Here is a 23280-nt window from a genome sequence, read left to right on the forward strand (position 1 = left end):
GTATTTTTTTTTATTACTCTTGCATTATTAGTTTCAGTAACTGTTTTCTGTAAAATAATGTTTCTAGTAGCCAAAAAAACCTTTATTGGTATAATCTTCAATCTATAGCATCTGTAGAAAAGGTCAGCTGTATGTGGATCAGGGGGTGGGAGTAAGTTACCTTGACCGGAAGATCATTGTACATCGAGGAGTCAGTGATCCACAGAACAGCTGAACTGGGTCGGCCCAAGCCTCTGCTGTGCTCTGCAGTGCTGCACATACAGCCTGGGCCTCAGGCTGTGCCACACTGCACACATCCCTTGGCCACAAGACACATTCACCCAGCTAATTGCAAGCAAGGAGCCTGTGGTCATCTCCCACTCAGCTGCACCTCCTGTGTGGCCTTGACCTTATCGAGCAGTGCAGCAAGGAGTTCTCATGTGAGCATCTTTTTGATTGCCTGTAGAACGATGAAATGTTTTCTTGCTGGAAAATCCTGTAAAAACTCAAAAAGAGCACATTGCTGGGTAACCCTTCCACTGATGGGATCCGTATGGTGTGCCTTGTTGGAGATCCTTCCAAGCATCTGGAGGGATGTGAGATTATCAATACTATTCTCTTTTTTGTTATATTGTTTTCTCCAATAAACACCATTTTAAGTGATACTTTACAGAGTCTGAGTGTTTTTCTTAGTGGAATCATAATGAACCAGCACCTCCTGGTGCCAAAACATTCAGGTGTTTTCCCAGAAGCAAGTCTGTAGTTTTAAAAATCATTCAGATCAACCACAGTGATACAATTACATCTCCTGCCTCTGTGTGAACCAAGTAGCAACTGACAAAAAGTCTTCTTGGAATCTTTAATATCATTCAGCCCATGACATATTTTGTGCTATTTTAAGGCTTTATCACCTCTCTGATCCCCTTCCAAAGGCAAATCAAACAGTATTCAGTTTTCAGTTCATCATTCAATCAGTGGATCAGGCACCATTCCTTCATAGAAAAATGATTATGCTTTATAGACAGGCAGATTTCTGTCAGGATTCCTCCAGGTCAATATCCATTCCATCTGTGGACAGAAGAAAAGATCTGGAGTTCAAGGTGGTTATGGCAATCACATTTCTACTTAGATTGTGTCAGATAAGCAAAGCCACGCATTGAAGGTTACACAAACACATAATGATAAGACAAACATAGGCACCATAATAAGTACACAGGGATTTCCAGAGTTCCTCAGAGAACACTGCTCTTATTTCATACAGAATAAAAAAAGCTACTTAATGATTGCCATCAATTTTCATGGTCTCTTCTGCTCCTTTCCAATGCACTAAGGTTGGTAAGAATGGAAATTAATTCCAGGAATGAATGAATTTGCAATGGCTTACTGATACTAAAGCCAAGTTCAGTACTTTCCCTACACAAATTAAAAATTATTAATCTGGAAAAGATTTTACAGATCTGCCCTTATCATTCCCTTGCTGTCAATTAGGATCTAAGAAGCTGTGCTGTAATTATGAGCAACTATTTTCTCAGTCTTAATTTGCCCCATTGTGTCCAAAATGGCTTTTTCCTTTTTTTTTTTTTTTTTTTTTTTTTTTTTGTGAATGGAGGCATTAGCAACTGTTCTTAATTTGCACAGGCAAACACTTTAAGTAAAACCATAAATTCTCCTGTCACTTATCATATACTGCAGAACAAAATCCTTGGAAGGTATTCTTGTACTTGATGACGCAATTCTATCCAATTTCTTGTATCATCTAGGCCAGGTCATTTACTAAAGTAATTTACAGTGGAATGGGATGTGTTCAGAGAACAAAATTTAGTTTGTGACCAAAATGGCCAGGAATTGTCTAGACTGTGAAATTACCTTCCATGGTAGGAAAAAATGTTACTTATTTTAGAAAAGCCAAAAATGAAACTATTTGTAACTAACTGCCATCAGGAAGTGGCTGTTTTGAAGACTGTGATTGATGTCCTGGTAGCTACAGGAATGTCTGTATAGGTACTGGCCATAAAATAGCATCAATTTCTGTGGTGCACGCAATTAGAAGATTAATACCTTATCCCTTCCTCCAAAAGGAAAAAAAAGACAGAAGGCCAATGTTAGAATGAAAATCATACTTGGTAATAAGCTGAAAACTGAAAACAAAAGCAGACTGAAAAAGCTTTTACTAATTTTAAGTAGTTCATGGCTGGGCAGTTTATCACACCAATTTATTTCCTTACTTGGAGACACTTCTTAAGCTACAGTACCACACTTATCCAAATCTCAAAAACTAAGAAGAAACACAGCAAAATCGTTCACTTGGATATCCAAAAGGATTCTCCACCACTGAACTCGGGCACTGGTGGCTGCGGTCCTGGAGAAGAGCACCAGGCACCCCTTGGGAAGGGGCGAGGTGGCTCCCTGGGGTCACACCTGATGGAGGGATGGTTATAGCTGGGGAGAGGATCGGCTTGGAGGTGTCAGCTTCGTGTTCATCCTCACACCAGGGTCTGTACTTTGTAAATATCATCTTCAAGACAGATGGGAGGGGGAGGCCAAGGGAAAATGTAGTTTCTCCCATGTCTCTCTTTCTTTTTCCTCAGCTACGGTTGGGAAGATAGTTGCGGGGTTTTTTCATTATTATTATTTTTTATTATTTTTAAATTTTTATCATAATTGTTTGCTATCTGTTCTCTTAGGTCCCTCGACAAAGGCCACCAACATCTTCCGGTCTTCAGGCCCCTGACGTCCTCACCCGTGCTAGAGCAGAAAGCGAACTCCAAATTTTCCAAATAAATAAATAAATACATACATGCACGCATGAATAGCGGAAAAGCAACCTGCTTTGGGGTGGGGTTTCGGGGCGGGTACCCCAGGAGTCTCTCACCCCCCCCCCCCCCCTCTCTCCCCGGGCCATGCCCTGGCTCTACAGGAGGGGCGCACCGGCAGCGGAGGCCTTTTGGACTCTGCCGTTCACCGTAGACAGAGAGCTGCCCTTCCGGTCCCCGGCAAAGAGGGGGCGGTACCGGGAAGTGGCACCCGTAGCGAGCGGCGCTTTTGGTGTTTTGTTTTGGTTTTTTTGAGTGTGTTTGAAGCTTTTTTTTCCCCCCCCCCTTCCTCACCGGCTCGGTCGGAAGCAGGGGAGGGCCATGGCGGCTGCCCCCAGCGTCGCGCAGTGCCGCTTCATAGTGGTGGGCGGAGGGATCGCGGGGGTCACCTGCGCAGAGAAGGTAAGGGCCGCATTGCCTCTCCCCGCCCGGCGAATGAATCTGCGTCACCCTCCGCCCCCCCAGCCGGAGCTTCTGCCGTGATCCTCAGGGGAGGGGTCGCCGAGTTGGGCTGATTCCAACGGGATGAGGTTCAACAAGGCCAAGTGCCGGGTCCTGCACTTTGGCCACAACAACCCCATGGGGAGCTCCAGGCTGGGCACAGAGTGGCTGAGAGCAGCCAGGCAGAAAGGGACCTGGGAGTCTGGATTGACAGGAAGCTGAACATGCGCCAGCAGTGTGCTCAGGTAGCCAAGAAGGCCAATGGCATCCTGGCCTGTATCAGGAACAGCGTGGCCAGCAGGTCCAAGGAAGTGATTCTGCCCCTGTACTCAGCGCTGGTGAGGCCACACCTCGAGTCCTGTGTCCAGTTCTGGGCCCCTCAGTTCAGGAAGGATATCGAGGTCCTGGAGCAGGTCCAAAGGAGGGCAACCAGGCTGGTGAAGGGACTCGAGCACAGATCCTATGAGGAGAGGCTGAGGGAGCTGGGCTGTTCTGCCTGGAGAAGAGGAGGCTCAGGGGAGACCTCATCACTCTCTACAACTCCCTGAAAGGAGGGTGTAGCCAGGTGGGGGTTGGTCTCTTTTCCCAGGCAACCCTCAGCAAGACAAGAGGGCACGGTCTCAAGTTGTGCCGGGGGAGGTTTAGGTTGGACATTAGAAAGAATTTCTTTACCGAGAGGGTGATCAGACATTGGAATGGGCTGCCCTGGGAAGTGGTGGATTCTCCATCCCTGGAGATATTTAAAAAGAGACTGGATGTGGCACTCAGTGCCATGGTCTGGTAACTGCAGCGGTAGTGGATCAAGGGTTGGACTTGATGATCTCTGAGGTCCCTTCCAACCCAGCCAATTCTATGATTCTATGGTGACCCCGGGGAGCTGTGACCCCCAGCAGCCACATTTACTGTCCTCTTGTCTCTGGCAGGGCCGGGCAGAGATGTGTGGTGGTGTTAGTAGTAGTAGAGTAGTAGTAGGAGTAGTAGTGGGGTCATTGGAGGCGGTGGGGTTGCCCCCTGGGTTCCCGGAGGCGTTAATGTGATGGGTGCGTGTCGGGGCCTGCAGGCAGGCGGTGAGGGGTAGGGGACCCGAGGGAGTCCGTGTGCGCGGTGAGCAAAGGGGAGGAAGAGGGCAAAGGGGGAAAGAAAGCGGCCTGGACGGCTGTACGGGGCTGCTGGGGCGTGTGCTTGGAAATAGAAATGGGGACCTCAGCTTGGGGACCTGTTGAAAAAGTTTGGTGTATATAGTAATTAAATAAGTGTTCTCACTTATACAGCAGTGACATAAACGCTCTGTCCTAACGCACCTCGTCCTCGAGTTCTTAGTTGTATTTTGTCACCGCTAAAAAAAGAAAATAAACCCACACAACAACAGCAAAACACACACACAAAAAAAAAACCCAACAACAAACAAAACAAAACAAACAAACAAACAAACAAAATACCCAAACGGGTCCCAGGAAATAAATGCTGTAATATACTAATATTTATCTGTCTAGAAACAATTCTTAATAGGTAGAACCTGAGAAGGGCTTATGACTGCTTTAGAAAAAGAGGAATAAAAGTTTGTAACGTGAAAAAGCTTACATTCTGTATGCTAGTGAAGAGGTTAGAAACTTGAAGGAGCAGTGTGTGCATTACACCTCATAGTTGTAAAGGTTTAAACTGCAGATAAGGTGAAGGCTGCCGAGCTGTGTTCCTTTTTAGAAAAACACTGCTCTGTTTTTATTTGGTCCGTGTTTAAGGCTGAACAACTCTGGAGAGTGTCCATTCCATTCTCTTCAGCTTCCCATAGGTTCAAGCTCTAACGATGAATGTGCTTATTTCTCAGTTTGAAGTTTTGTAATGTTTTTAAAGTAACAGTAACTGAAAGTAATTTTATTTCTATAGTGTGTAATAAAATAATGTGGATATTAGTTCAGTGAAGAATAATCTTTTAAAACTAAAAAGCAATATAAAGACTGTGTTCAGATGCATTTTTCTCTGGTGATGAAGTGATATTTCATTTTTTGACACATATGAACTTCATGCAGGCTAAATTGCAAAAAAAAAAAAAAAAAAATTACACTGTTCTCCATCTTTATAGATTTGGTTTGTTTCTACATTTAATACTTTGAGGATGTATTCCTTTTATTTGTGGGTAATGATACAGGTGGGTACTGCAGACAACTCCATCTTTCTCAGCCTGCCTTCATAGGAGTAGTGTTATGGACTTCTTGACCATGGCCCTACTCTGGGCCTGTGTTACGATCCGAGTTATTATTTATATTTTGATTGCGAGGAAAATTCAGCCACTACTTATAGACGACGCGTGAATTTACAAAAATAACCAGGCTTTATGATTTAAACAAGTTACAAGGATTTATTTAGGGGAGCAGACGGTAACACCACCTTCAAACAGGGAAAACAGGTTTGCCTGCAGAAAGTCTTTGCACAAATTAGTCACCTTGGAGAGAGAGTCATTAACGTAAAAGAAAAGAACAAAGAGGTTTTATCACCGTCCGCGCTGGCCCGGGCCTCAGGCTGGAGTGGCTTCTGGGTTCTCTGCTTTTCGATCCTCCGCTGTGTCTGCCTCGTGGCTGGAAACCCGAAGTGCCGAGAGAAGGGGGGGGGTCTAGAAGAAAGCTGCTGCTTCTCCTTTTTTCCTAGGGTTTTTTATACAGCAAAAAAGAAGAGGGGTCCCTTTTTTGCATAAGTCCCTGATACATACAGATTTCCAGACTTCCCGGAGATGAGTCGTCCTTTTGTCTTTTTGGGTGTCCTGCTACTGTTGTTGTCTTTTGTCTTCACCATGCACCAGGAGGTGACTTGATAAGCAGTCTTATCTTTTAGGTGTCTGTCAGGCATACGGTGAGGTAAACATATGTTAATTGACAGAATGTTGTAACCAAAAAGGAAGAGAAAGAAAGAAAAAATAATTGATTCAAGAGACATATTTTGTATTTTCAATTCAAGGTGTTTACATCAGCCTGTTCTAGCAAGTCCATGCCTGTCTTGTGCTGGGGGCCTCATCATTGGATGCAGTACTCCAGGTGGGGTGCCTTGACCTGCACCCCAGCTGAACACACTTCTTTTTTATGCAGCCCAGCATTCTCTTGGCTTTCTGGGCTGTGAGTGCATGCTGACAGCCCTTATCTATTTTTTCATCGACCAGTATTTCCAAATTCTCCATGGCAGGGCTGCTCTCAATCCATTCCTCTCCCAGTCTGTGCTGATACTGTTTATTGCCCCAACCCAGGTGCAAGACTGCACTGAGCCTTGTTGAACTTCATGAACTTCAAGCCTGTCAGGGCCTTTCTGGCTGGCATCCCTTCCCTCTAATCGACTGCACACTCAGCTTGGTATCACCTGTGAACTTCTTGAGGGTGCACTCAGTCCCACTGTCTGTCATTAATTGCCATGGTTGGAAAAGACCTCTATGTTTACCCAGAAAAACAAACCTACTGTGCCCACTAGAGCATGTCCTGAAGTGCCCCATCTACACATTTTTTTAATACTTCCAGAGTGGTGACTCCACCACCTGCCTGAGCAGCCCATTCCAGTGCCTGACTATTCTTTCACTAAAGAAATTATTCTTCATGAATAGTCTAAACCCCCCCTGGTGCTACTCCAGGCCATTTCCTCTAGTCCTATCATTATTTACTTGAGAGAAGAGGCCCACACCCACCTCCCTGCTTTCAGGTAGTTGTAGAGGATAATAAGGTCTCCCCTCAGTCTCCTCCAAACTAAACAATCCCAGTTCTCTCAGCTTCTCCTTATAGGACTTCTGCTTTCCATAGAATTCTGTCATTTTTCTGAGGCTTAGTAGATACAGCTGGGAGCAACCACAACAGCACAGTGTTTCTTGTCAGCTTTCTTCTTAATGTCTGTCAGTAAAAAGCATACACCTACAATTTTTGAAACACACATTTCATGCTATAAAGTGTAGATTATGTGAAGTTTTACATAGCCCTGTTAAATGTATTTGTCTATGGTATAAGTGTGTGAATGTGTCTTAAACTGGCTACATGGCTTCACCACTTTCACCTTCAGGTTACTATGTTAGATTGCTCCTATCTGAGGAATTCATGATATTCCCTTTATAGCTCAGTTGCTTGTGTACAACATGAAATACAGTTTTTGGTGGCTTATATAACTTCATCTTTGAGCACTGGTGACAAGGAACTCTTGGCCTTGCCTGTATCTCAGAGATGAGTGGTTTGTACTTGACAGAACTGGTTATTTTCCGTGGCAGTGAACATTTAAGATGGATGTTCCTCACTTGGAAAGGGGGCCTATAAAAGCCTTTTATGGAGTAGTAGCACTCGGAAGATGATAATCCACTTGTCAGTTTAATAACATTTAAAATATCTAATTGAATCAGCATTTCTCCTGTGAAAATCTTAGCATAGTCACCACTATGAAATTTAAAAAATGTACATCCAGCAAGTGGGTGTCTCCAGAAATCACATGGGCATGATCTGTTTCTACAGTTGGCCTTTATAATAGAGCAAGAATAGCCATCTGAGTGGATGTTCATACCATGGCTGCAGCTATTGAAGATATATTTGTGTATGAATGAATCTTGTGTCTCCAAATTCTGTTAAGTTTCATTATTTTCCTTACATAATCTGGAAGTAGTGTTTATCCAATAGGATTCTGCAAGGCTGAAGTAATGTAGAACACATACTGGTTTTCACTAGTAGTTGTGTTGTCTTAAAACCAAAATCTATTGATAACTCTATTTGCTCATCATGATTTCTGTTTCTTTTCAAGCTGGCCATGGATTTCCCATCAGAAGACATTTTTTTAATGACAGCTTCTCCAGTTATAAAAGCTGTAACAAATTTCAGACAGGTGAGAGAATTAATTCTTATGGTAGGACTTTTTCAGAAGTTTGTGTGAATACAGATAATTTAGAACCTAATCCTGAAGATGATCATTATTGTGAATTTATTTTCACATTAGTGTGACTGCAGTGGTAAGTATTTGTAGGACTGATGAGATTTTTCATTGTGATTCATAATCATTAATAATTGGTGAATATAATCACAGTATTTGAGCAGAAGCTAAACAGGCACTTACACTGTTGAAGTATTTTCTAAGTTACTGAACCTATATTTCAGTTCTTGGTTAATAGTTATGTTTCATTTTAATCACTGAAATTATATCTTTGAAATAAATTACTTTAAAAACTTGTATCTTGCTAGTGGGTCTTGTATGGTAGTGTGTTCTAATTGTGGTTATAAACAGGTTATTTTGTTATAGTAACAAAAAAAGGAATAGCCTTCTTTGAAACTGCACACAGTTTCATCCAGTAGCTGGTGATTCAGTTACCTCTTTCCTGGTGGTTTGAAAAAGAAAATAATCCCCAGATTTGAGTTCAGATTTCTGGCCATTAGATTCATTAAGCATTAATGTAGCACTCATTATTTTGCACATGTTCTCAGATCTTGGAAAGCACTGTCCTTTTCCCCACTCTGAGGGAACTTGCATTCAGAGCCAACTCTAGGGCATGGAAAGAGTTGGAGACTGGATTGCATAGAACTGAGGATACAAATCTTTGAGCCAGTAGGAAGTAGGAAAATTTCAGGAAATGCTAAGACACCTAAAGCTGGTCTTCACCTGGCATTTGTATTCATGACTCCCTCTGAAACATGGTGCCTAACTGGTGAGGCACATCTCTTAGCAGGTAAAGAGAAACAACTCTGCAGTTTATCTGACAGCGCAGTTTTAGCATAATTCTCCTGATGTATGAATTATGAATGTCCAGGAGTTCTTTGCATTTACTGGCTGTAATTGGCTATCAGCATCTCTTTTCACACTGTTAATGTTTTTTCCCGTGGCTAATGGGATTCTGTGTGAGGCTGGCAGAGCAACACACAACTAATAAATATCTTCTGAGTTTGAGAGTGCTGATGGCAGGTGGCATGAGTATCCAGGAAAGACATTTACACATTGCAGAGATGTAAAGTCTGTGATTCACGTTAGCAGAAAGTTCAGTATCTGTAGAGTAAAGGAATAGCTAAGCATTCTTGTAATGCAGCAGCATCTAAATTTTGGACATGAGCATCTAAATTTCTCTCTGAATTGCAAGCATGATACAGCTTCTGGTTTCTAGCTGTGTTCCAGACCGTGAATATTCTTTAAAGCAGAAGGCCCAGAGATAGCCAGGCAGCTGCTTCCTTCAGGAAGAAACCCCAAATCAATATGAATTGAATGTTTTTCAAGTTCTAGTAGGTTGTGCTTGGTTTTTTGGTTTGTTTTTTTCCCTCACCAGTCTCTGAAATCACCAAATAGTGATTACAGATGAGATGATAACTGCATAAATACTTTTGAGGTGATCTTGAATCTGCTTTGCCTAAAAGCTTGTCTTTAAGGTTCTGCATATAAGCTGAACAACATTAAACACTTTTCCTGACATAAGAGTCTGCCTGTTACTACCTGCAACAAGAGGTTTTTGAATCATGAGGGTTTTGAAGAAAATGTCACCGGATTTTATTTTTTTTTTTAAATATTCCATACAAGTGAGTTCCCATAATTATCTAAGTTATTTACAAAAAAAATTTCCCAAAATACCAAAAAGAGGAAGATGCTTGCATGGGGAAAATGACTGAGTTATTTTATATGACTGAGTTATTTTATATGACTGAGTTATTTTATAGAAGTTATAACTGACTTATTTTAAATGTCTGAGTTATTTTATAGAAGTTATAACAAAAACAAGATCCAACACTGTATCAGGTAAGTTAAAAGCAGTGTTGCCTACTCTAATAGTATAATCTATGTATCAAATAAAAGATAATAGCAGCCATTAGGATTCTCCATTTTGCTTAATCTCTGTCTTTAGAATTAAAATTCTCTGTGCTACTGTGAAGCTTTACCAGGAATAGGCATTAAAAGATTCTTTATAGAAAAAGGAACTTTTAAGCAGTAACAGAATAACGTGCCTTGAGACAATATGGGCATATTGAGACAGTATCTTGTGACTTCTTTACTGGTTTTTGTTATGAGCTGCAGAAAATAGATAACTAAATTATATTTTTAAATACCTCTCTTTGTTCTACAGGTCTCCAAAACACTTGAGGAATTTGATGTAGAAGAGCAGCCAAGTTCTCTGTTAGAAAACCGGTATCCCAATATTAAAGTTATACAATCTGCAGTAAAGCAATTGAAAAGTGATGAACATGTAAGCTCATGTTTTCTCTTTTACTTGTATGTGGGTTTTAAAATTACATAAAAAAAAACCAAACAAAAAAAGCCCAACCAAACCAACCAAAAACCCAAAAACAAACCAAAACAAAAAAACCAGCAAAAGAATAAGGAGGAACAGAAATGTTTTGGGCATAAAATTATCTTGAGGAATGGTCTGGTTTTTAACATGCCAAGTTCCTAAAGTTACAATAAAACACTTCCTAATTTCTGTTTGACTTTGCTGTTCAAGCAGAGTATATACAGGCGACATAGCTGTAGATCAAAAATTACTTGTTAATTAAGAAACAGTATCTTTTATAATAAAATCTTGGCATTACATACCTGTTTGGAACTGCAGGGAAAGCAGTCAATGAAACCAAAACTTTTGTAACCCTTGACAGATCTTTCCGATTCCTGAATTACTGCTTCTTGCTACAAAGGTCAAAATATGAACAACTTCATGATAAAAGTTAAAAATTAATTTATGAAGGAACATTTCCATCCTCTTTGTTTTTTAGCAGGAAATGCATTGCAGTATGAGAAATGTATAGCATACACAGGTCCCTGTTAGTGTTTGTGCCAACTTGACATGTTGTTTTTCACTTCAGCAGTTATCAGAAACTTGCAGTCAGAGCCAAAATTTGTTTTCCACATTTTAAGTTGCAGAGCTATGATTCCGGCTAGATTACAACTTTGCTAATATTATGAATCTAAGTAATACTTTTGGATTATTATTATAATGTTGCTTTAGTTCAGGTATGCCTCTCATCATGAATATTTCAGTGTGTATGGATTTGGAGGATCTGCTGCCTTTCATCTGGAAGCCATTGAAAGCTCTGTGCAAAACGAGTTTAAACTAGCTTCTACAGTTAAAACCAACAAATTAGGTCATAAATGTAGCTTTTCTAGTGCCTACCCTTTTTTTTTTTTTTTTTTTAGCAAAGAACAGAATTTGGGGTCTTTCTAAGCTGTATTTTAGCCTGTGCCATGTTAAGCTAAGACGGACCCTATGAGGAGAGGCTGAGGGAGCTGGGGCTGTTCAGCCTGAAGAAGAGGAGGCTCAGGGGAGACCTCATCACTCTCTACAACTCCCTGAAAGGAGGGTGTAGCCAGGGGGGGGTTGGTCTCTTTTCCCAGGCAACTCTCAGCAAGACAAGAGGGCACGGTCTCAAGTTGTGCCAGGGGAGGTTTAGGTTGGACATTAGAAAGAATTTCTTTACTGAGAGGGTGATCAGACATTGGAATGGGCTGCCCCGGGAAGTGGTGGATTCTCCGTCCCTGGAGATATTTAAAAAGAGACTGGATGTGGCACTCAGTGCCATGGTCTGGTAACTGCAGCGGTAGTGGATCAAGGGTTGGACTTGGTGATCTCTGAGGTCCCTTCCAACCCAGCCAATTCTATGATTCTATGATTCTAAGACAGGCCTACGTTGCTGAGATGTTTGGAATGAGAATATTAATTGCTAATACACAGTTGTGCATAGATCTGTATCTGTTCCTGGGGTGGGGGGACACTGTCACATAGAAACCCGGTTGTTTTAGCACCGGTGGTGAGTGCAGAGTGCCACCAAGTGGTAATCTTTTTATTGCATCTTTCTTTGAGTGTGCTGTGGACGCTTTGGATTTTATGTCGTATAATGTTATATACTTCAGCTTGTAAGTTTGTGGTGAGTATATTGCAAATAAGGGACACACAGCCAAGGAGGGTATGAAGGCTTGCTCTGTAAGAAGCCAGTTACAGTTTTATTGTCTGCAAAATACTGTGATGTTTAGGAAGAAAAAAGCTGATGCTCTCTTGGTTGTCTCCAATTGTTTTTTCTTTTTTTCTTAACTTTTAACAGAAAATTCTGACAGAAGATGGGAAAGAATATATGTATGAAAAACTTTGCCTGTGTGCTGGAGCAAAACCAAAATTAATTTTTGAAGGAAATCCGTATGTATTAGGAATCAGAGATACTGACAGTGCACAGGTAAGTGAGTTGTGGATTTACAAGTTTATAATATATTCCTGTTTATGATGCAAAGTACAAAAAGTTATTGCAGAGTGAAATGGAAAAACATAACATCATGTTTGTTACTATAGGTCCTTCAACAGGAATACTTTCAGTATGAGAAGTAGCCATTAAATAAATTAACAAGTCACAAAATTTGTGAAGCTTATAGATAGCTCATAGACACTATGTCTAAAATGGTGATCTACAATAAATGCCACCAATACATTTCCCTGAGAAATTTGTCTGCTGTGTGATAAAAAGGGCTATTTTTACTAGGAAAATCTACTTAAGTATTTTTTTTTCCTAGTTCTACCATTGCCTCTCATTGTACAGAAAAGAGTTCCAGTTATAGTCAAAGACATGGAAAAGTTGCCACAAGAGGAATGACTTAATAGACTAAAACTTCAGCTTGGAAATAGAAAGTGATGTTTTGCTGTTACAGGTCTTAAGAAGCAGAGGAATCAGAGTGAAAATGAACACTTCTCTGTAACATAAGAACTGTAAAATTCATTATTTGATGTTGAGAATAAAAAAAGGAGATACTTTTTCAAGCAAACTAAAGTGAAGGTACAGAATTGTTGGTTGATTTGGGTATTAAAAGTACCTGTGTATAAAGGAAAAGGGAAAAAAAGGAAGTGAAGAGGAAGGAGGGAAAAGCACAAAAAAGATAGCCCTTGGTCTCAGGACTTTTAAGGCTGTATTTACTCTTTTTATGTGACAGAACTTCACAGGTTTTTGTAGCTTCTGCAACAAATCTTGGCATAAATAACTATGTTTCAGTAGTCTGAGAAAATAAAAATAAAAAGGCTAAGCAAGAAAATTTTGAAAACAATGTAATTGATCACTGTGAGGGACCACATGATCTGTATTGTTACTGACACTTTCCTTCTTAATGCAGGCTTTTCAGAAGAATTTGGCTCAAGCTGACAGAATAGTAGTGGTAGGAAATGGTGGGATTGCACTTGAATTAGTGTAAGTAATTACATTTTAAATATAAATATGCAAATAAAATATTTAATAATTCAATGTTAAATCTAGTGTGCATGAGTTTGGGAAGTTTGTCTTACACAGTTGTAGCTTCCAAGAATTTAGTAGCAGAATTGATTAAAATATTTTTTTCAGATTATCATTGCATTTACTGTCACCTGAAATTCAAAAAGCTTCAGAATCAGCTTTGACACACAGATACCAAGGCTGTACAGTGCTTTTCTGATCTGGCACCAACAGGGATTTCTGTTAAGGTTATGAAGAGTAACATTTAAGTTATACAACTTGTTTGACTTCTGGAGACAGAGAAGGAGTAAAGAGGCAGCTTATCTTGCATTTTGCCTGATTTAAGTTGATAGAGCATTTGCAGTGTCTGTCATGGCCTTGGTTGCAGGTAGGACACTGAACTGTGTGGTCCTGCAGTGTGCTGGATTACAGAACCACCACAATTATATGGTCTTGTTTTGTGTTGCAGGGAATCACTTTCACTAAATTATCCTCTGCATGCCTCTAGCAGTTCATGCTTCAGGTAGTACAAACAGCATCCAAATGCCTGTTCTTAGCAGTTGGCAGTGTGGCAAACATGCACATTTTTTTTCATTGTGGGGAACAGGAAATGCTAAGTTGTTATCAGAAATTCCCCAGTTCAGTCAAGGGTGTGTTGATAAGACAGTATAACTTGTCAACTTGGAGAGATTTTTTTTATTTTTTTTTAAATGCATTCTTTATGGAAATACTTAAAAGTAGTAGTGGATTTGATAGGTTTAAAAGTCTTGGATCCCTTCTTTTTAGCATCTGGAATAAACCTGACATGCTGCTAGTTGGGTTGTTAAGACTCAGATCCTTCTCAGGTAGTCTGTCACTTTAGCAATTTTTTAAATATCCGCAGGTATGAAATTCAAGGCTGTGAAGTAATCTGGGCTATCAAAGACAAAGCCATTGGGAATACTTTTTTTGATGCAGGAGCAGCTGAATTTCTCATTCCAAAGCTAACTGCTGAAAAAGGAGAAACTCCAATTCAGTGCAAAAGAACCAAGTACACAATGGAAGGTATGGTGTGTCAGTGCCCCTGCACTTCTGTAGCAGCATTTAATATTAAAGGTGGTCAGTTACTTTAGCAGGCCATAAATAAGTTTTGTTGTTATCACCAATGGCATTTCCCTCTTTAAAAAGATAAAAGTAAAGAAGTGAAGTAAAAACTTACCCAGAATTTCTGTTTATGACAGCATGTAATAAAGTTACCTACAAACGGCAACAAATGTGCTTATCTTTATATCTGTGCCATTTTTACATTTTGTTTCCTGCATTCTATCTGCTGTGAAGAACTTGTTGTTTTCCTTAATATTTTAATGTTTTTCTGACTTACTGGACATTGTGTAATTGAGTTATTGAAGGGTAAGATGAAATCTCAGAGAACGTTGTTACAGATGTGGTGAAACAACATTTTAACAAGAACTGCATGAACAAATATTACACAAACATATAAATATTCAGAACAATAACAAAAAGAAGAGCATGGTTCCAGACTCCTGGTTGGAAGAGTTTGTTGTAAGAGACAGTCTGAGCATCAGAAGATGGCACCCAGTGTTTATGTATCATGCTGTGTTAGAATTTGCACTGCTGAGCAGTGGAGGTGACAGTGCACATTTGCTATCAGGTGGACATCAATTTAATTATTAGCAGTGACATTAAGCAGCTAAGTCTACAGTGGGTCTCCAGAACCCTGGTGCTGTTTGGATCTGTCTGGCTGTGAAGGGCCCACGCGGGCACCTAAGAGTGGTGTGGCTGTTTTGGAGATGAGTGAAGTAATGAAAGGCACAAAGCTGAAAGGTATTAAAAATACTGCCTTGTAGTCTGAGTTGTCTGGTTTTGGGACATTGGATGCTTTTATCTTTGCTTGAGAATCCTTATTCTCAATTCTGCAGGCAATGAAGAATGCATGCTAAAACAGATATTTAAAGAATATTCTTTCTTCTCTCTCTCCTGCAGGAAGTGAGGAAAAAGAAAGACACACAGCAGCATCTGACAAAATGGGCAGTGCCTTAGGCCCTGACTGGCATGAGGGCTTACAACTTAAAGGGACTAAAGAGGTATGGTCATAGTCTTGCTTACATGTTTATTTAAATGTTGCCTTAAGTGGGTAAGGATTGGCAGAATGCAAAATGCCACAGTCAGAATTATTAGAAAAACAAAAATAAAATGTGCCTGAACTGATTTTTTTTGTCAGAATTAAGCAGGAAAATATCATATGTTAACACAAATAAAGTGATTTTCTGCCTCAGGAAAAAGGTGGCTAATTGGATCTCTGGATGGTTTTAGCAATTTGGTCTTCAGATTGAAACATAAATGTTGGTTTGTGTGTTTATGTAGGACTGGGGTCAATCCTATCTTTAATCAGATGCAGGGGCAATTTTTTTCCTGATTTTAGCTGCCATACATACATTTTCCTATGTGAAAAATACAACAGCAGGATTTACACAAAAATACAGGGAACATCAGTCTCCTGTCACAACAGATAATCAGTAGCAGACTTGACAGTTGTGAAGTTTTGTGTTTCAAATAAAGTAAAAATCCTCACATTTCATAGTTTTTTATCAGAATTTTCTTTATTAATTTCTTTGGTGTTTGCATCTCTTAAATGCTTTTCAAAAAAAAAGACTTTCCAAAGGTCATCGATTCTACAGAAATTGCTGTGCAATAGCAACTGAAGGGTGTTTAGGCCATTCAGCAGATTAATCAGTGGTGTTTTGCCTCTTGAAGGCTGTGAAAGTGTCTTTGTGTAGTGGAAAAGAAAAGCATTCAATGTGGATTCATCCACAAAATAGCTCATTGAAGCAGGTAGCTTTCCAACTTTTTTGTCAAGCTCAAAGTAGGAGTAAATGGTTGAAACAGGGGTTGGTGGAAGAGGATATATTTTTTGTTTTACTGAATTTAGAACATAAGCTTGTGGTTATCAGAATTTAATTCGTGGTAGAAAATAGAAGGATTTGAAATCTTAAAAGATAGAAAAGATGAGTTTACTTTTTTTCTGTTATGATAAGTTCTGAATTCTCTTCCTGTAAATTCAGGGGACCTTGGATATGCTTTCTGGCATGCCAGAAAATAAATTAATTTTTTTCAAGGAACATCAGATACCTGCTCTAAATGCAGGTAAATTACCATTCACTATGGATAAATATGGGCCAAAAAAGCAAAGAGTGTGGGAACTCAGCTAATGTGTTGTAATGCTTTAGGACAGGATATATGTTTGTTATTTTTCCAGTTTAGTAAAGTCAGTTAGGTGAAGGTACACTTGGTGCTAAAAATACTGTTATTACTAATCATCATGTTTACAATTTTGTCAATCTTTCTTTAGTTTTCTCATAAAGTACATATTGAAATACTATGTGAAGTAAAGAAAATACACTCACAGCAAGAATTTATACAACTGCAACGGACTTCTTTGACTTTTCCTAAAGAAGAGAAAAATGTAGAACCAGATCAGGGTAGGTGCCAGTACTGAATAGAAGTAACATTTTGAAGATAAAGCAGTGCTGGAGCATGTTTGATCTTGTTTTCTGGTCTAGAGCAAATACAGATTTGGAAAAGAAATCCTTTATTTCTAGAAATTAAATGGAAGTCTGGTAGTTAAAAATTTGATTTATGAGCTACAATTAAATTACTAAACATAACAGGTCAGACCCTTTTTTTTCACAAAGTCACCTGAATCCCTTATGCAGAGTCCCTCCTTGTGACAGTCCAATAAAATTATATAATAAAATAGTAGAGTAAAACAGCAGCAGAAAAAACCCAAAACATTCAGTGTCAAACCTGAAGTAATCCTTCAAAGAAAGTAGAATATCACTTGTTTCATAAGTAGCTCTGTAGAAATCCCTCTGAATGAAAACTAATATTTAAAATACTGTTTTAATAGCCGGTTATTTCTGGCATAAGATTCTAGCAAGTCAAATCTTTGATGTCCTTTTTGCTCTTGAGGCAAGTCCTGCACATCTGTGAATTTACATGTGGTGTGATATTAGGCAATTGTGTACGTTAGAGAACATTCCACGGGTCTGAAGCAGTGGCAGGACACAGTGTTTTCCCCTACAAATGAGGGATTTGATTTAGTAAAATTCCAGAAAAAGTTAATAGTAGGTCTTGGAACTCAGCTCCAAAATCTCATTTTTCTAGTCCTGAATGAAGGTAAGGAATGTTATAGGTAATTTCTAATTTTTTCCCCTACCTAATCAATTAGATATTACAGAAATATTTTTATTTCATATCTTATTATAAGACCTAATTAATAAAACAACATTCATTACATTCTCAGGACAATTTTTTCCCCTTTTTCAGTGCTGTGGCCTGTGTATGTGGAATTAACTAATGGAAAAATATATGGATGCAATTTCATTGTCAGTGCAACTGGAGTTGTGCCAAATGTCAAACCATTTCTTGATGGCAATAACGTAAGTATCCTGATTTCTTCTGAAGTTTAAACTTTTTTTTAAGTAAGGAGAGAGAAGCTCTTTCAGCTTGTTTGTGCTTCTGACATGAAACACTGATTGCTACAGGTGTTGAATGTTGTACAGCATTTCACAGTTGTTGATACCAGAAATACCTGACATTTCCATAGCATTCTTGGCTCGTTATATTACTGCTTATGATACCTACTGTTACACAGTATGCACACAATACACACTGTTAAGATTAATCCTTTACAAAGCCTTCACAGCCAATTGTGTAATTAGTTAATGTGGCAAAAATTTAGAGTTATTTTTGTGTTAGTTCTGCACCATGCTCTTCTCCTACAAGTCTCAAAATTTTCCCCTGGGAAAGAAAGTTATTTTCAATATTCTTCATCTGGGAAACTGAGCTATAAAAGTGCTTATATTCACCAAAGGAAGTCACTTTTCCAGTGAGGATCCAAACACAGATGATTATGGAGTTCATAGCTGTTATGTGATTTTTTAGGGCTTGACATCATTCGCAAGCAAAAGCTGTTCCTACGAGTAAAACAAAATAAGGATTTCATTTACTACAGCTACCATTGTCAGGTAGATATTTAGCTATTTCCAGGAGAGTAAGGCTCACCACACCCAGCAGTTACTTGGGAAGACAAGTGCCATAATTACAAATATTCCATCTTCCTCTGTCTTCTCCCCAGCTTTTATTGCAGAGCACAGCATCAAATGGCTTGGTGTGTCCCTTTGGTCACGGGGTCAGCTGTCCCACCTGGGTCCCCTCCCAATTTCTTGTGCACCCTCAGCCTTACTGCTGCCCCAGGAGAGGCCATGAAGCTGTGTAAGCACTGCTCAGCAATAGCTAAAATATCCCTGTGTTATTATCACAAATCCAAACATGGGCCCATGCAAGCTGCTGTGAAGAAAATTACCTGGCTGTCCCAGCCACAACCAGCATGTTAGGGCATTTGTTGTTTTGCAGCTCCTTCTGATTAGGAAGTAAAAAACTATCCTCCAAATAAATCAGAACATTATGAAAACGTAAGTCTGACGTTGAGCCATGTAATATTTCAGGGTCTACATTATACAGCTAGGTTGTTAGATATTTGCAGTGTATCTTCTGGCCTTGGCAGAAATACCAAATGAACTCTTAAGATTTGGTGTTCTTGTAAGGTATGTAGTGTGAGCTGAAATTTGGTAAGCTCTGTCTGTTACTCTACCTATATATCAGCAATAACATTTTAATAACCTGTGCTGTATTAGAGAAATAATGCTTAATGCTTTGTGTCTTACCATAGAGGTTTTACCACTGTAGTCTCATGTTAAATAATTATTTTCTGTATGTAATGATTTCTTAAGCTTTTTTTAATACATAATTTGAAATACTTTAAATGGTACGTGGAGGACAGTTGTAAAATGCAACACTGATCTGTTCTTGAACTTGGTGAAGAAAAAACGCACAGGTTTCTTGGAAATTCTACTTTTCCAGGCTGATTTTGTCTTTATTTATTTGAATGGCTCTCAGTTGGATAAGAATCAGGAATTTAAGATAAATTCTGCAGTGGGCAGGGTTGCATTATAATATGGAGAAATAGTCTTTTAGATAGCTGTGAAAAATCCTTTATGGAAATCCATGGGGATCTGTTTTCTTCCCAGGAAGATGAAGTCTTGACGTTGTGAGGTTTGAACACCATGTTTCTCATGTGGTTATCAGTCTTTTCTAATTGTGTCAGATTAGGTGGGGGATAGCCATACTTAGTTTACCTGGCATGACCTTTCTCTATGTTGCTACATGGCATCCAGAAGAACATTTTGCTGGGCTCCTGAGGTATATTTTAATGTATTTTAAACTCTTCAGATGTTTTGATTAAGCAGAATAGTGGATGTAATTTATTTTTTTTTAGAGGATTCTTGCATGAAAAACAAGTGAGAAGATTCTGTAACATCGATGAAGTTGAATTACTTGGTTAAAATGATAATTTTTCTTCAGTACTGATCCGTGCAAATTCCTCAGTTTGCTCTAGGTGAAGATGGAGGTCTGGCAGTGGATAAGCACATGCACACATCCCTACCAGATATTTATGCAGCTGGGGATATCTGCACAGCGTCGTGGGAACCTAGTCCCGTGTGGCATCAGGTACGTGGAATCCTACAGTTCTGTGCTCAGCAGCAGGCTGAGCTACACCATGAATTGCACACTTAACACTGATGGGAGAAAAGAAAGCTGAATTGATGGAGAAACCAGTGAACAAGCAGATAATCCTGGGTGTGTTGGTGACAGATAACTTTATCTCTGGCTGAAAGCCAAGCTGTTCAGTCTTTCAGAGTACAATGAAAATACATGATATGTATTGATAAGACAGCGAGCGTTGGTCATTGCAGGGAGACACAGCTGTGGGTTTTAATATTTTTTCTTTCTTTTTTAGATGAGACTGTGGACTCAGGCTAGGCAGATGGGATGGTATGCAGCAAAATGCATGGCAGCAGACACTTTAGGGGAATCCATTGATCTGGATTTCAGCTTTGAACTATTTGCTCATGTTACAAAGTTTTTCAATTACAAGGTAAATACAGTCTGAAAGTCTTAAACCACTGAGTAATACATTGGTTGCTTATTTACACTTGCCAATACTGAGCAGATGCTTTATTATTGACAAAAATATATAATCAATGTAATAATTAATCTTTAGACTTTCTCCATTCATAGTAACAGACATATTTAAAATTTTAATAGGTGAATAACAACGGATCTACTTCACATCTCTTATTCCTGTTCATTAAGTTTCTGTCTGTGGATAAATTCAGCATGGTGACTGGTTCATGATTGGCTTTGTGTATGAAATTTGAATTATCTTTAATTAATTCTGTTGTGTGTTTGAGTGCTATTAAGGGGGGTGAGGTTCCCTAAGGACAAATATTTTCCTGTTTACATCAGTCCCTTGAAGTTTTTAGGACTGCTACCAGCAGAAATGCTAAAAGCTGCTGCAATGATCTTTACAGTGGTTCTTCTTTTTCCTTCTCTTAGGTGGTGGTTTTGGGAAAATACAATGCTCAAGGCTTGGGTTTAGACCATGAACTGATGCTGAGATGTACCAAGGGCCAAGAGTATGTTAAAGTGGTGATGCAGAATGGCCGAATGATGGGAGCTGTGCTGATTGGTGAAACAGACTTGGAAGAAACCTTTGAAAACTTAATTTTAAATCAAATGGATCTTTCAGCTTATGGTGAAGATCTACTGAATCCAGACATTGATATAGAGGATTATTTTGATTGAAGGAAAGCACATTTCCATTTTGTATAAAGTTTTGACCCAGATGTCTTACAAAACTGTTTTCTCAGGTCTACCAGAAATGAGGGATAACTGCGATTCCTTATTAAGGTTTTGTGTTGATCTTGTCAGAACACTGACCAAAAAATTAAATTAAACTGTGTAGAAACGCAGCAACAAAAGCAAGGGGATTAGGGATTAGCGTTGGCAAAGAGTTTTTGGAGAGAATAGATGAGCACATGAGAACAGGGCTGTGACAGTTTTTAAAAGTGGGATGTTATGGTAGCACTGCATTCACTTGAACGTGAGGGAGCCTTCACTCTTTAAAAGCAAATTAAAAGTGTTTAAATCCTTTCTTCCCCAAACCCTGCACGATTCACCTGTCGTGATTACCAGAGCTGTTTCCCCATCTGCCTTGCACCCTTATTGCCTTGCACATTCCTCATCTCAACCCATAAGCCAGGGTGCCTTGATGTGATGGTGCTGCCTTACCTGCCTAGAGCTGCAGTGTGTGTGCAGCAGTGTGTGTGTTGGCTGGGGTGGCCTCAGGGCATGGGGTGCTGGGAGCTCTGCTACCTGGAATGTAACCATGAGATGGATGCTTTGTTGGATTTTTTTGGGTTTTTTTCCCTTCATAAGTTTATTTATTAAATAATTGTACAGAACACAAAAACTTTGATTAATTAAAGCCAGGATGAGATATCAGATACGGGCAGCTTTTTTACTGTGCGTCACTTCAGATGTTCAGGCACTACGGTGGAGTTGCACTGGTGCATCCTGCCTTGTCTCCCTCCCAGGGATCATCAGGGATCAGTGCATGCCAGGGAAAGGCAAACAGTACAACACTCAGGAATGTCACCTGCATGTGGTCTTTCCTGGGAAGAGCCTGTGGAGCAGGCTGCTCTGTCCAAGCTACATGGTAAGTGGTAGAGGATGCCATTTTGAAGCAGGTCCTGCATCCTGATGGGATTCTTAATGGATAAATACTGCAGTCACTTAACAAAAACATCCAGGGGGCCTGGGTGTCATTTCCCCTGTCATGCATACGGGTTCCAGGCAGGAATTTTTTCAGGTACTAAACTCCAATGTGACTTGCAGTAACTACTGACAAAATACCAAATTCAAACAGGAGCTTAAGCTGTTTGTTTGAATTCATAGCTAGCTCCCTGGCCAGATGTTTTGTCACACAAGATACACATCACTGTTACTGAAGTACATGTAGAGGGTTGCTTCAGTCAAGCTCCTTTATTTTTAGGCATAATTTAGTACTTAGGTGATACAGCCTAACAAAATTATTCCTTTCTATTCTTTTTGCCTTCCATAGTGCCATCCACAGACATAGGTCACTTCATACTGGCTTTTAGTTTTGTTCTACAGTTGCTACTTGGGAATTGGTATTTATTGAGGGTCAGACTGGGAACAGTTTGCAGTACACACTGAGACTTCTCTCAGAATCACTATTATTATTATTTTTGTAAGAGATTGACTGTTCAATTAAATGAATGAATTCCAACTTTGGCAAAGGTTTCAGTTAAACAGTGAGTGAAGTACTAAGCTTTAGCCACTGACAAAGATTTTACCAGAAATATAAACATGAAGAGTGTGTTCTTAATCATGTTGGGGCTTTGTTGGTTTTTTTGTTTGGGTTTTTGTTTGTTTGTTTGTTTGGGGGTTGTTTGTTTTGTTTTTTTACTGAAGTTGGTATAACATCTGAAGGGGGAGAGAATGGGGGCATGTCCAGAATGAGAGGCAGAACAACACTGGAGCTGAAGATTTCTTTCAGTCCATAAAGAGTGTTTGAAGAAAGCTCAGAGAATGGTTTGGGGTTGGAAGGGACCTCGAAGCTCACCTACTTCCAACCTCTCTGCCACGGGCAGGGACACCCCCCCCTAGACCAGGTTGCTTAAGGCCAATCCAGCCTTGAACACTTCCAGGGAGAGGGCATCCACAGCTTCTCTGGGCATTCAGAAAAGATTGTGACTCTTGATACAGAATGGCCATAGTTAGCAGGATGGGGCATCCAATGTTACAGGTTGGGTTAGGCATGGAAAGAAATAGACTTCATGGCATTTAATTAAACACTGCAGAAGGTAGGACTGAGCACCTAAACCAGTGCTGCTGCACTTTAAATAGCCAATTTAAGAGGATATTGATTATGTAACCATAAGCAGTTCTTTATTGGGAAAAGCAGG

The 23280-nt window shown here is 39.7% G+C and overlaps 1 protein-coding gene and 1 long non-coding RNA gene across 4 annotated transcripts; one reads left to right on the forward strand and one right to left on the reverse strand.

Moving 5' to 3' along the window:
- Positions 1-824: 824 nt before the first annotated feature.
- On the reverse strand, positions 825-3217 carry LOC139791176 (uncharacterized). Its single transcript, XR_011723815.1, has 2 exons — positions 3087-3217; positions 825-1047 (listed from the first exon to the last, which is right to left on the reverse strand). It is a non-coding gene; the product is annotated as an uncharacterized lncRNA (long non-coding RNA).
- Positions 3073-21793, forward strand: PYROXD1 (pyridine nucleotide-disulphide oxidoreductase domain 1). Of its 3 annotated transcripts, none has more exons than XM_071733077.1 (12): positions 3073-3194; positions 7983-8063; positions 10276-10395; positions 12242-12370; positions 13293-13366; positions 14271-14431; positions 15371-15471; positions 16737-16866; positions 17714-17826; positions 19835-19957; positions 20247-20384; positions 20846-21793. In XM_071733077.1, the coding sequence occupies exons 1-12, from the start codon at positions 3114-3116 to the stop codon at positions 21092-21094; spliced, it is 1500 nt and encodes a 499-aa protein (XP_071589178.1). In that variant the 5' UTR covers positions 3073-3113; the 3' UTR covers positions 21095-21793. The 3 variants fall into 3 exon arrangements, with proteins under 3 accessions (XP_071589178.1, XP_071589180.1, XP_071589179.1); XM_071733078.1 differs by lacking the exon at positions 3073-3194 and adding an exon at positions 4156-4273; XM_071733079.1 differs by lacking the exons at positions 16737-16866; positions 17714-17826.
- Positions 21794-23280: the final 1487 nt, after the last annotated feature.

Source organism: Heliangelus exortis, chromosome 1, assembly GCF_036169615.1.
Source record: "Heliangelus exortis chromosome 1, bHelExo1.hap1, whole genome shotgun sequence".
Lineage (NCBI taxonomy): Eukaryota > Metazoa > Chordata > Aves > Apodiformes > Trochilidae > Heliangelus > Heliangelus exortis.

Bases quoted from the DNA above. Each gene is read 5' to 3' on its own strand.
- PYROXD1 (XM_071733077.1), top strand. From the start codon at position 3,114: ATGGCGGCTGCCCCCAGCGTCGCGCAGTGCCGCTTCATAGTGGTGGGC. The intron at 13,367-14,270 runs GTAAGTAATTAC...AAATATCCGCAG, and splicing joins GGGATTGCACTTGAATTAGT to GTATGAAATTCAAGGCTGTG. The intron at 17,827-19,834 runs GTAAGTATCCTG...CAAATTCCTCAG, and splicing joins CATTTCTTGATGGCAATAAC to TTTGCTCTAGGTGAAGATGG.